The sequence below is a fragment of the Sminthopsis crassicaudata genome, chromosome 6 (assembly GCF_048593235.1).
Source record: "Sminthopsis crassicaudata isolate SCR6 chromosome 6, ASM4859323v1, whole genome shotgun sequence".
Classification (NCBI taxonomy): domain Eukaryota; kingdom Metazoa; phylum Chordata; class Mammalia; order Dasyuromorphia; family Dasyuridae; genus Sminthopsis; species Sminthopsis crassicaudata.
In genome coordinates, this window is record NC_133622.1 from 179,095,977 (window position 1) to 179,108,707 (window position 12,731).

The following is a 12,731-nucleotide window of genomic DNA, read 5'->3' on the forward strand; positions in this document are numbered from 1 at the left end:
ATGCTACTGCTCTAGTCCATCACTTCTTTGCAGTCATTGGTCATTGCACAAATCAGTTTAGAAGTCTTTCAAAAGTATTTTCCATTACATTATATGATCACAGTATAAATATTCTCGTGTTTTTGCTCATGGGAGATTACTCGTAGTGTCCAAGAGGGGTGTAAAAGATTAAAAGGGGGCAGGGCACCAAATCTAGAAATAAGAAATCCAAACTATAGTGTGTTTTTTGATCTATGGTCATGAGCCTCCTAGTACTAGGAGAAGGATCCAAGTAGCAAAATCTTCCTCTAGATCTTGTTTTGGGGCTGAAGGAGAGCCAGGGAAGCATGAAATTGTATGTCAGGAGCAGGCAGGTGGAAACTCAGACCAGAATCTGACCAGTGGCGGCTGGTGTGTGCATTAGCCTCATTCTGAACCCAGACCTAAATAAGAAGTTATTGGGCCTCACAGGGCAGTGATAGCAGTGATCAGACCTTTCTGGCCTATACTTTCCTGCTGCTTACACTAACTGCACACAGTATTCTTTTCTTTTTTATTCCCCAGACCCCAGGTAATAGTCTACAAAAAAGGCTTTACTAGCCTTTCCAGAAGGGCACAGAGCCTGGCCCTATACACAAAATTTCTGTTCAGGAAGTTAAGCTGGAAAACTGAAATAATAATATAAAAATATAATAAGCAATATAATAACATAAAATAATATAAAACCAACACAGATGATAAAGAAATGTTATGGATTGTAGGATGCTTCAGTCATAAACCTAGAAGAAGAAAATCCTGTCATCTTTAATCAAAGAGTTAAAGAAATTCACAATTGTACCACAAATTCTACTGGGTTGTTCCTGGAAGAAATGAAGCAAGAGTTAAAAAATAACATATAAAGAAAATGAGACCTCTAAAGGAAAGTGGAATGGAAAGAATATACAGTTAAGAGTTAGAAGTTTAAAAAAAAAAAAAAAAAAAAAAGCCAAAAACTTAAGATTAGTCAGAAATCCGGCACCAAGAACTGTTAAAACAAAATTGAAAGCCTAAAGAAATGATGGAAAATGTAAAATAATGCAATAAAAAATGTCTTAGCTGGAAAAGAAATTAAGAATTGCTTTTTCTACTTGAAAGCCCTAAAGTATAAAAATAGTCAGCATACCATAATGTAATAAATAGAGCACACACAATTGAGATTCAGAATAACTTAAATTCAATGGGGGTTGGGAGAGAGACAGAGGAAAAAAATCATCTTTAAGAGGGACGATAAATTCCAGGAAGAAATAGACATAAGCAAAACCCTCTCCTTTTTCAGAGGGTGGTATATGAGAAATAAAAAGAAAGGGTAAAATTTTGTGATTTGGCAAGATGAAAAGAAGTAGAACAACAGAAATAGATTGCAATCAGTCATGATACCTGGCACATAGTAGGTGCTTTACATATGCTTTTTTAACTCTGACACACTCCTATCTTTATGCCTTCTTCTTTATAAAGAGATTTGTAGGAGGAAAAAATGGGAGGAAGAGTATTTTTAAAAAGATGAAGAGAATAGGCTGAACACAGCTATACAACCAAAGAATATAGAGCATGAATGAGAACTCTGTCTACTGTTAAGGCTTATCCTACCCCCTATTTCTATATTATTTTCCTCCTTTCCCATCACCTTCTCCCCTATTCCTTCTTGTTCTGGTTCTTTCTTACCCTCTCTTCTGCTTCCTGTCCCTCTCCCCCTCTTTTCCCTGTCCTACCATCTTCTATCTTAGCCTGTTTCTGAGAGCTGAATAATGCAACAGCATTGTTCTCAGGCACAATCAGGGCTTGGGCTGCATATTTGTGGGGCTCCTTTCATATGTGTAGAGCAGGTTCTCCTGGCAGAAGGGCTTTGAAGCAATGCAGAATTCGTCAGCACTTTCAAAATTTCAAAGGGAATTTAAATCTAGGTAGCCCAGCATAAATCCCAACCTGTTTAAAAAAAAAAAAAAAAAAAAAAAGAGAGAGAGAGAGAGAGAGAGAGAGAGGCACTGGATAGACTTTCTCTGTGCAGTGGGCACCAGAAATGTGGGATCAAAGTAGTCATGCAAATCTGGCCAAAAGTGAAGTCCCCATAAAATTGTCACTTCATAAAATCTGCTTCTAGTCTGAAACCAGTGAGAACATTATAGCACATAAAATTTTTTAAGTTTTGCACAAACAAAACCCACATAGCTAGAATTAGAAGAGAAATGAGTAACTGGGAAATAATCTTTGTATCAGGTTTCTCTGATAAAGATTTTATATTCATGTTATATAAAGTACTGATTCAAAATTTTAAGTGCAATTTCCTAATGGAAACATTGTCCAGAGGATATAAAGAGGCAGTTTTCTTTTTTCCTTTATTTTTAACATTAATTTTTTTTTTTTAAGAATTCCAAATTCTCTCCCTCTTTCCAGCCCCTCCTATACCCATTCAGAAGGCAAACAATGTAATAATCATTATCACCCCCCCATACCTATTCAGAAAGGAAGCAATATAATCATTATATGTGAAACTGTATAAAATATTTATATAATAATCTTGTACCGAAAAAAAATGAAAGCAGCAGTTTTCAAAGGAAGAAATTGAAATAACTTATCAACAATCATATTGAAAATGCTGCAAATTACCAATTATTAAAAGAAACAGAAATTAAAAGCAGCTCTAAGATTTTATGTCACACCTGTCAAACTGGAAAAGTTCAAAAAATTAAAATGACAGTTGTTGGAAAGAAGGATTGGAAAAATTAGATGATAAATGCAGTTTAGTGGAATTGAGAATTGGTCCATTCTGGATATGTGCAATAAAGTCACTGGTGTGCGTATTCTTTAACCCAGCTGTATCACTGCTAGCTCTGTGAATCCCCAGAACATCAAAGAAATAGAACAGGGGCTCATAATTACAAAAATAACCTATATAAGCTGTTTCTGAATTAGCAAAAAACTAGGAATTAAAGAGATGGTGCTTATCAATTTGGGGAAGAACTTAGCAAATTTTACTAATGTAATGGAATAATATTGTGGTGTAATAATATCATGATGTAAATATTTACATAGTAATATGATTATATGATATAATTGTGATGTAATAAATGACAAAAGAGTGCTTTCAAAGAAAGCTGGAAAGATTTGTATGAACTGAGCAGAGTGAAGAGAATCATTTGTACATTAATGTTAACATTGTAAAGACCAACCATTTTAAAAGACTTCAAAATTCTAATCGGTGCCATAACCAAGAGTTCTTGGGAGTCTGATAAAAGCAGACTGAACCTTTTCACAGAGAAGTTGAAGGACACAGAGTATAGAATGAGGTATAAATTTTTGGAGTAGAAAATTGTATCACTTGATTATGCATCTTTGTTACAAGAAATAGGTTTACTTTTTTTTTTTTTTTAATTGATGGTTAAACAGATGTAGGAAGGATACATGTTTTTCAGTCAAAATAAATATTTTAAAGGGTTAATCTATTTTTGTATGGATTCACAAGAGTTCTTTTCCTTTCTCTTTGGTCTCTTTGTGGGGTATATCCTATAGTGGTGATGCTGCGTTAACATACTTGTACAGTTTAGCTATTAACTATATTAAGCTTTAGAAAAAATGCTTCCAATGACTACTTATAGGAGAAATGTACATTAAAACAGCTGAGAACTATTTGTTCATATCCTTTGATCACTTAAGGTGTTGGGCAATGGCATTTGGTAACATTTCTGTATAAAGAAAATGAGTAAGAAAACAAATGCAAGTGAACAACAACAAAAAGAGTGAGAATGTTATGCTGTGATCCACATTCAGTTCTTACAGTCCTTTATCTGGGTGTAGATCTATCTACCACTTTAAGAGGTCTATGTTTTGTCCCTCTTCTGACTTAAGTGTATAAAGGTGTTAGATAAGAACAAATATAAGCAAAGAGTTCTCAAAAGCATTTCAGGGTTAACATGTGCAAAAATGTTTGTGGCAGCCTTTTTTGTAGTGGCAAGAAACTAGAAAAGTAGATGCCCATCAGTTGGAGAATGGCTGGTATATGTGGAGAATATGATGGTACATGAATGTTATGGAATATTATTCTGTGAGAAATGACCAGAAGGATAATTTTAGAGACCCTTGAGAAGACTTGCATGAACTGATGCTGAATGAAATGAGCAGAACCAGGAGATCATTATACACAGCAACAAGATTATATGATGATCATTTCTGATGGACATGGCTCTCTTCAACAATGAGATGATTCAAACCAGTTCCAATTCTTCAGTGATGAAGAAAGTCATCTACACCTAGAGAGAGGACTGTGGGGACTGAGTATGGATCACAATATAGCATCTTCACTTTTTCTGTTGATGTTTGCATTTTGTTTTCTTTCTCAGGTTTTTTATTTCCTCCTCTACTCGATTTCTCTTTTGCAGCAAGGTAATTGTATATGTGTGTGTGTGTGTGTGTGTGTGTGTGTGTGTATATATTTTTTGGATTTAACATATGCCTTAACATATTTAACATGTATTGGACTACCTGCTGTCTAAGGGAGGGAGGTGGAGGGAAGGAGGGAAAAATTTGGAACAGAAAGTTTTGCAAGGGTCAGTGCCGAAAAATTACATATGCATATGTTTTGTAAATAAAAAGCTTTAATAAAAATTTAAAAAAAATTTCAGGGTATTCACAGCCATATAAAATAATTACCTCATGACCAGCAAATTGAGTAATCAGTGTTAAGAGTAATCAATGTTGGAAAAACAGCCATATTATTGCATTATTTTAGATCTGTGAATTGGAATTACTACTCAAGAAAGCACTTTGAATATGTAAGTAAAATGGTTTCCATGTCTATACCAGAGAGACATGAAATATTTGCCAAAATAAAAAAAAAAAAAAAAGTTCCATATATATCGAAGTATTTGTAGCTTTATTTTTTGTGATAGCAAGAGGACTGGTAACAAGGTAGATGTCTACAAATTGGGGAATAGCTGAACAAATAGTGGTCCATGAATGTAATAGAATATTCCTGGGTGCTACGAAATGATGAATATAAAGAAGGGTGGAATGACTTGCATGAACTGATATAAAATGAAATAAGCAGAGCCAGGGAAAAAAACTAAAACTAAATATTGCAAAAAACTTAATATTGTACAAAAATTAAATATTTGCAAAGTAAGCTTAACTCCAAAGAAGAGATATAGGAAGGTACCTCCATTTACTTTACCTTCACTTACTTTTTCGTAGAGGTTGAGGTCCATATGGAACATTGTGTTGGTTTTTGTTTTGTTTTGTTTTGTGTTTTTTTTTTGTCTGCCTGCATTTTTTACTTCCTTCATAGGCCAACTGTACACCATCTCAAAGTTTGATTCTCTCTGTACAGCAAATTAACTCTTTGGACATGTATACATATATTGTATTTAATTTATACTTTAACATATTTAACATATTGGTCAACCTGCCATCTGAGGGAAAGGAGGGGAAAAGTTGGAACAAAAGGTTTTGCAATTGTCAATTCTGAAAAATTACCCATGCATATATATTGTAAATAAAAAGCTATAATTAAAAACAAAGAAATGTGTATTTTAAAAATTAATGTACATGTATAACTAGAAAAAAGGAAACAAAATAAATATTCAAAAAAAGAAAAATATTCTTTAAACAGCTGATTGAGGAATGCTACCCACTTTCTGACAGAGAGATAATGGACTTAAAATGTAGAATAAGATGTGGGGCAGCTAGGTGGCCCAGTGGATAGAGAACTGAGCCCGGAGTCAGGAAGCCCTGAGTTCAGATTTGACCTTGGTCACTTATTAGCTGTGACCCTGAGCAACTCATTTAACACTATATCAGTTTCCTTATCTATAAAATGAGCTAGAGAGAAAAAAAATGGCAAATTGGAACATTGCGTTTAATGTCAGTAGTTTTTTGGGTTTTTTTGTTTGTTTGTTTTGTTTTTTCCAGTGCATTGAAGTGGGTTGGTTTTTTTCCCCTCCCTATTTCTCTTTAAAAAAAAAAAAAAAAAATCTTTGCTTTAAAGTATGGTTCTTTGGGAAGTAGGAAAAGGATACGGGGGAAAAATCAAGGTCATATAGAAACTATTAACAAAAATAATTTCATCTCACGTTTATAAAATTGGCAAAGATGATGTAATATAAACAATGATAATTGTTGGAGCATCTTAGGATGACGGGCACATTAATATATTTTTGATGGTGCTGTGAGCTAGTCTAATCATTCTGGAAAATAATATGGAACTGTATTTAAAATGTTCCTGGAGTGTAAACCCTTCTTTAGTTTCTGTGGCAACTCTAATACTCTCCTGGTTCTCCTCCTGTCTGATTATTCCTTTTTACTTTCCTTTGCTTGATTGTCATCAACCTCCCTCACTCTGAACATGAGTGACCCCCAGAGTTCTTTAGCCACTCCCTCTCTACTTTTATCTTGTCCAAAGTTATCTTGTCGACATTCATGGATTCAGTCTAGCTGTGATGACTCTGAAATACAGATATGTTTATATACCTATGTGAGTGTGTCCCACCTCCCATCTCTTTCTTAAACTCCATTCCTACATTTCCATTTGCCTTCTATATGTCTCCATCTGTTTGTTTCATCAGCACCTCCAAATTAAGCTATAGAAAATTAAATTTGCAATCATTCCCCTAAACCTGCCCTTCCTCTAAGGCATCACAGTCCTTTCAGTCACTGAGACTCTTAAGATTTTGAGTTATTTTTGATTCTTTGCTCTCCCTCATAACTGATTAGATGCCAGCTCTTGTCAATTCAGTTGCTTAACATACCTCCCCTTCTCCCTTCTCTGCACAACTGCCTAACCATCTTCCCATGGCATAAATCTCACTAGATGTTATTCCCCCTGGTGCAGAAGGGATTCAGTATAAACTTCATAATCTTTCGGTTATAATTCTTTACGATCTGACTTCAGCCTACCCTTGGTGATGCAGTAGATAAAGTGGCAGCATGGAGTTAGAAAGAACTGAGTTCATATCCAGCCTCTTACAATTCTTCATTGTGTGACAACACTCCCCCCCAAGTCACTTAACTGCTATGTGCCGTAGTTTTCTCAGCTATAAAGAAGAGAGTAATAATAATTACTGTACCCCCCCAGCATTACTGTGAGGTTCAAATGAGGTAATAATTGTGAAACACATAGTACAATACTTGGCACATAGACGTTATAAAAATGTTTGTTATCATGGGCACCTAAATTGTGCAGTGAAATAAAGGTCTGGAATCAGGAAGATCTAAGTTCGAATTCAGCCTCAGATATGTACTAGTTATATGACCTTGGGCAAGTCATTTAACCCTGTTTGCCTCAGTTTCCTCAACTGTAAAAGTGGGAATAATAACAGCACCTACTTCCCAGTGTTGTTGTGAGGATCAAATGAGATAATATCTATAAAGCACTTACTAGCACAGTGCCTGGCACATAGTTGGTACTATAAATGTTAGCATTATTATTTGTTTTTCACATGACTCCCTTTCATATACTCTGCATTCCAACCAAATTGGTCTCTTAGCTTACCTGAGCATTCTGAATTCTCTCCTCTCATTCTATGCCTTTGCAGTATTCTATTCTCGTCTGCAGGGTTCCTTATGGTTCCTCAAGGTTTAGTTTGCTTTGTATCTCCTCTTGGAAGATCTCTCCTTTCTCAGTTAACTGCCTTGTCATGCATTAGGTTCAGCCATTTATATGTTGTGTGTCTCCTTTTCACATTGCCCCCACCAAATGTTAAGTTTCTGGAGGATGGGATTGTTTCTGTTTCTTTGAAGCCTCCTAGCAGTTTTGCAGGAGGTCGTCTGTCCAGTTTTTTTGTGTTTGTTTGTTTTTTAATCATCTTGAATAGCCATACTCCTTTGGAATGTCTTAACTTTGTTTTTTTGGATAGTCCTGGAGATAATTATTTAGGTTGAGATGGGGAAGGGAGGAGAACTTAGAAATAATACTTATTAAAACTGAGAAGAGAAGATTTGGGACTCAGAGATCCCAGAAGAACTTCTGGTATATAATTAGAGATTTATATCTGTGGCATGATAAGGTTACCAGTAAATCCAATTGAAACATTTCATTTTTCCTTTCTTTACCAACAAAGACAGATCAAGTTCTTTAGTTAGGAGGAATGACTATTAAGTATCTTTCCACTGTTGAAAAACCAGTATTTTGAATGTAGAGTAGTATTCTTTGTAGAAAATTTATTATAATCAGAGTAGTGCATCACAGCTTCTATGGACCATTTAGAGAAATGTAAGAATAACTTTGAGATTACATAGGGCCCTTTTAGGTCATTGAATTATTTGCTTTTAATTATTGTAATTCAACAATGTGATTGAACAAAATTCCATCATAACAATGGTTTGGATAGGTACTTTATTTCATGAAGTGTTTTATCTGTTACTTATCAACCACTACATTAAAGCTTTTCTGAGGAGATGGATTCTGAATGTTGTTACCGTTTTATATCAGACATTATGGCTGTTTGAAGATGTACATTACCCCATGTGTCCTTGTCTCCATTTTCTCTCTCAAAGTTCAAATGTTTCAGCCACAAAGATGAGACTGATTTAAGATTTAAAGCAGAAGAAAAAACCTCAAAATGGTTGATAGAATAATTGTGTGCATGCATATGGGGTGTGTGTGTGTGTGTGTGTGTGTGTGTGTGTGTGTGTGTGTGTGTGTGTGTACGGAAGAGGAGAGGAAAAGAGAAGATGGGGAAAGGCTAATTTAAAAAACTTCTTGGCTTTAGTGGTTTGTTGGAGAACTAAGGGTTTCCTTTTGTTTCTATTTTTTTCCTTAATCAATAGAAATAATCATGTTGAATCAGGGAATTAATTATTTATGAGGACGTTGGAAGATGCAGTAAAGCCTTGATTATTGGCCAAGAAGAAGCTGAGAATGTAGGCTGTTCAGGATTAGCTCTTTCACTCTTGAGCACTTTTATTTTTGCTTTTTTTTTTTTTTTTTTTTTTTTTTTTTTTTGTATCTCTGGCATATAAAAGGCACTTGATCAGTGCTGATTGACTTGGCTTGATTATAGTGGGAGGTTGGTGTGGAGAGCTGACCTTAGTATCTGGAAGACTTGAATCTGAATCCCACCTTAGACACCGTCAGGGTGACCTAGACTAAGTTGCTTAAACCCTTTGGTTGTCAGATTCCTCATTTGTAAAGTAAGGAGGTTTGATTCAATGACATTTCAGTTCACTTATGATAGAAGCAGATCTTAGTGACTAGTTCAAATGACTGAGATAAAAACCCTAGTCACCAAAGAGCTTGTGTTTTTTGACAGTCATAGTCCTTTCTTCTCTAGCTTAATTACTGTATTCATTGGTAGATGTTATTTTTGTACTTGTGTATAAATAAAGGAATACAGCCCCTTACTTAAATGGTGCTAAAGGGCAGATGCCAGTGGTCTTGGGCAAAGCTGGCTCCTTTGTTCCTCACTGGAGATAAGCAGCCTAATGTGTCCCAAGCTCTGGATTCGTGGGTAGCTGTTAGATCCTGAGGGTACTAGTGTGCTCTTTGTTTTTTGTGATCTTTCCATCCAGACTAGCCTGATGAGCTTCCAAAGGTATTTGGCTAAGCAGAGAGATTTGGAGTATAGAATATAGCATATTGTGTTTGTACATAAAGCATTTTCCTCTTTTCACAATCCTGCCAAGTTAATTCCAGGGTGGTGTAATATTTTACAGTATTCTCTAGCTTAGTACAAGAGGCTTTTTACGTGTGTTATCCTCACATTTCTGTTGTTTCTATTAATTGCTCATCTGTCCTGAGGTTCAGTTATAGCAGCTGAGGTGTTCTCTCAGGTCCCCTTAGCTAGGAGAGAGGGATCTGTACTTTTGTTGTCCAGCAGTTGTCATGTGCTTGTTAATGAATCCAGCAAGAGAAATGGATGAGGAGATTAGGGAAAAGAGACGCATGTGATGTCCTGGCTTCCAGGGTTCACTGGTATTGCTTCCTCTCAGAGGGGAGCTATCTCTCCAAAACCTACTTAACCTACTCTTGGTGAAATTTCAGCTCATGCCTCATGTCTCCTTTTTGTCTTTCTTGCTTTAGCTTTGGAATCTCTTTCGAGTGTTTCATTTGATTTGTTGCTTTTGGTGATTAAAGTATTGTTACTAAGCAAGTGGCAAATGGGTTGATTTTTCTTTTTTCTTTTCATGAGTCTCCCAGCTCCCCTGTGAACTAAATGATATCTGGTGAGTAGGATGTGCACTTTGATAAGCAATTATGAACCCCCTTCCCCCAGTCTTCCTGTAGTTAGTATGGGAGGTTAGCAATTGTATTGTGTAGGAGAGTGTGAGTAGGTTGTGTTCTTCGACTAGCATTTATGAATTTTCCTCCCCATTCCCCTCCCACATACATCACAATGTGAAGTTAATACTGTAGCCTGTGTAGGAGTGGAATGAAGGGAGGCTGACAAGGTATAGGAACTACTAAGTCTAGGGGATTATGCATACAGCTACTTCTTGTCCATTGTAGATTGGGGGACTGCTTCTGGGGAGGGGAAATGCTATTTTTAAAAACTTCTTTTGAGATAAGCACTATAACACAAAGACAGCAGATGTGTCTGGCTTCCAGGTGAATAGAGAGTGGACCTTAAACTCAGCTCAAGACAGGTCACTCCTTTCACTCATGTTGCTTGTTGGCTATGTGTGTAGTTCAGGCCAAATTCCATCACCCTGCAGGGCTTAAATTACTCACTAATGGTAAAGAATCAGCAGATGTTCATCTTAAGTAACAGCATAAAACTCAACATGGGGGAGGGTAGAAAAACTGAGGCTGAATTATGAGATTGCTTTGTTATGCAATATTTTAAAAGAAGCAACCAAATGTATTCTTTGAGATTACTGTTTGAAAAAATCTACATTTTTGTCCTTACTCTTAGTGGGTAAGAAGGATTGTTGTTGTAATCAATATATTATTGGATGGATTTAGTGAAGTGTAAACACTCAAATAAAACTATCATGCTGGTGGATCTGGGGAAGAGTTGTTTAGAAGTCATACACAAAAGTTAAAACATGAACCACTATGAAAGTATTAAGAAAATGTCTTTTTTTTTTTTTTTTTTTTTTTTTTCTCTTGCAGATCACAGTAGTAATGGATCATTTAACTTCAAAGCCCTTTCTGGAGGCTCAGGATACAAATTTGGAGTTCTTGCAAAGATTGTAAATTACATGAAGGTACTAAATACTTGCCTTAATAACAGAAGGTGTGTGCCAAGGTATCTGATGTGTTTTTTTGGAAAAGCAATACTCATTCTTAGTTTTGTTGGGGTGTTTTTGCTTTTTTTTTTTTTTTTTTTTTTTTTTTTTTTACTTCTAGTCTTAAGAATATTTTTCCTAAATTGATAGTAATTCACTTTAAAATTGAGAATTTCTTTTTATTATTAAGTTGGATCTTTTAATCCCTCTAAATCAGAGGTTCTCAAACTACAGCCCTCGGGCCAGATGCCTCCGCTGAGGACGTTTATGTGGCTGCTGGGTTATGGCAAATGGGCTGAGGGGCAGAGACAGAGTGTGAGCTTTTGTTTTTACTGTAGTCCGGCCCTCCAACAGTCTGAAGGACAGTGAACTGGCCCCCTATTTAAAAAGTTTGAGGACCACTGCCCTAAATCTATCTCTCAACAAGCAAGTATTGAGTCTGCCAGATGCTAGGCACTGTGGTAGGTGCTGAAAATGCAGAAATAAAGATGTACATATCATTCTGAGTTACCTTGGTAACTCTTGTGCTCAGCCCTGGGAAAGATTTGCAAGTATATTTGTTCTACTTAAGAACTTGAATTGATTTTATGTGCTTTAGGTAGTAGGGGTGGTCAAGTGCAAAGGAGAGAATATTGGAAGAATATTGGATCTGGATTCAAATCCCAGTTCTGCCACTAGTTACCAGGCATCTCTTAAATGGCAATCTAATATTGCCTTTTTTCAGTCCTCATCCTTCTCTTTTTTTGCTTTCTAGAAAACATTTTTAAAATACCTTTAAGCTCTAATAAAGAGTATTTCTATATGCACATACACACAGTTGAACACAAAAAGGATTTTACATGAATTTCCATTTCATGCAGCTTGTTTAAAAGAAAAGTATGTAATGAGATTTGCATATAACTTTCAGAATTGCCCTGCTTGTTTGTGCTTCCTTCACTTCTTTTTTGCATTTTAAAAAATGTGACAATAGTCTTATTTTTTGTAGTAACATTATTACTTTCAAAAAAAAGACAGCATACAGACAGCTATGTACAAACAAGATTGATCAGTCTCTCTGTGTCACTCCCCATTCCCCCCCCCCAATATATTTGTGTTGAGAGGGAGAGATACGTAATATGATAAATTGGAAATAATTGCAAGGGAAGTCACCAGTATAGTAAGGAGATCTAGGAAATGCTTTTTGCAGTAAGTGGAACTTTATTAGATATTTGAAAGAAGCCAGGATAGTAAGGAGGGAGGGGTTGACAATGAAAAGTCATGAAATCAGGAGGTAAAATGTCTGAAGAACAGCAAAATCTGGATGCTGTGGCACTCTTTCTCCTTCCTTCACTGCCCCTTATGCTGACACTCCTCAGTCTTTCCCAGAGGATCTATCTGCACTTGTTGCTTGTGGACACAGCTTCTTACACTGATACTCCAATCAGAAGCAAAAATGGGACTGAAAGTCATGGCTACTAACTCTGGAGCTGAGATCTTGGCTGGATATTTGGCTTGGCTTTGGGGTACCCTTTTCTATTGTCCATGGACTTCTAATTGACTTTCTATGCAGTTCTGGG

The 12,731-nt window shown here is 36.0% G+C and overlaps 1 protein-coding gene across 4 annotated transcripts in view; it reads left to right on the plus strand.

The window, feature by feature from the left end:
• The window catches only part of GTF2E2 (general transcription factor IIE subunit 2), a 90,790-nt gene that overhangs the window by 33,749 nt on the left and 44,310 nt on the right, over window positions 1-12,731 (plus strand). For all 4 annotated transcript variants that reach the window (XM_074272979.1, XM_074272978.1, XM_074272976.1 and 1 more), the window contains exon 3: window positions 11,060-11,154. In XM_074272979.1, the coding sequence (XP_074129080.1) occupies window positions 11,060-11,154 (95 nt within the window). The remainder of the gene's footprint in view (window positions 1-11,059; window positions 11,155-12,731) is intronic.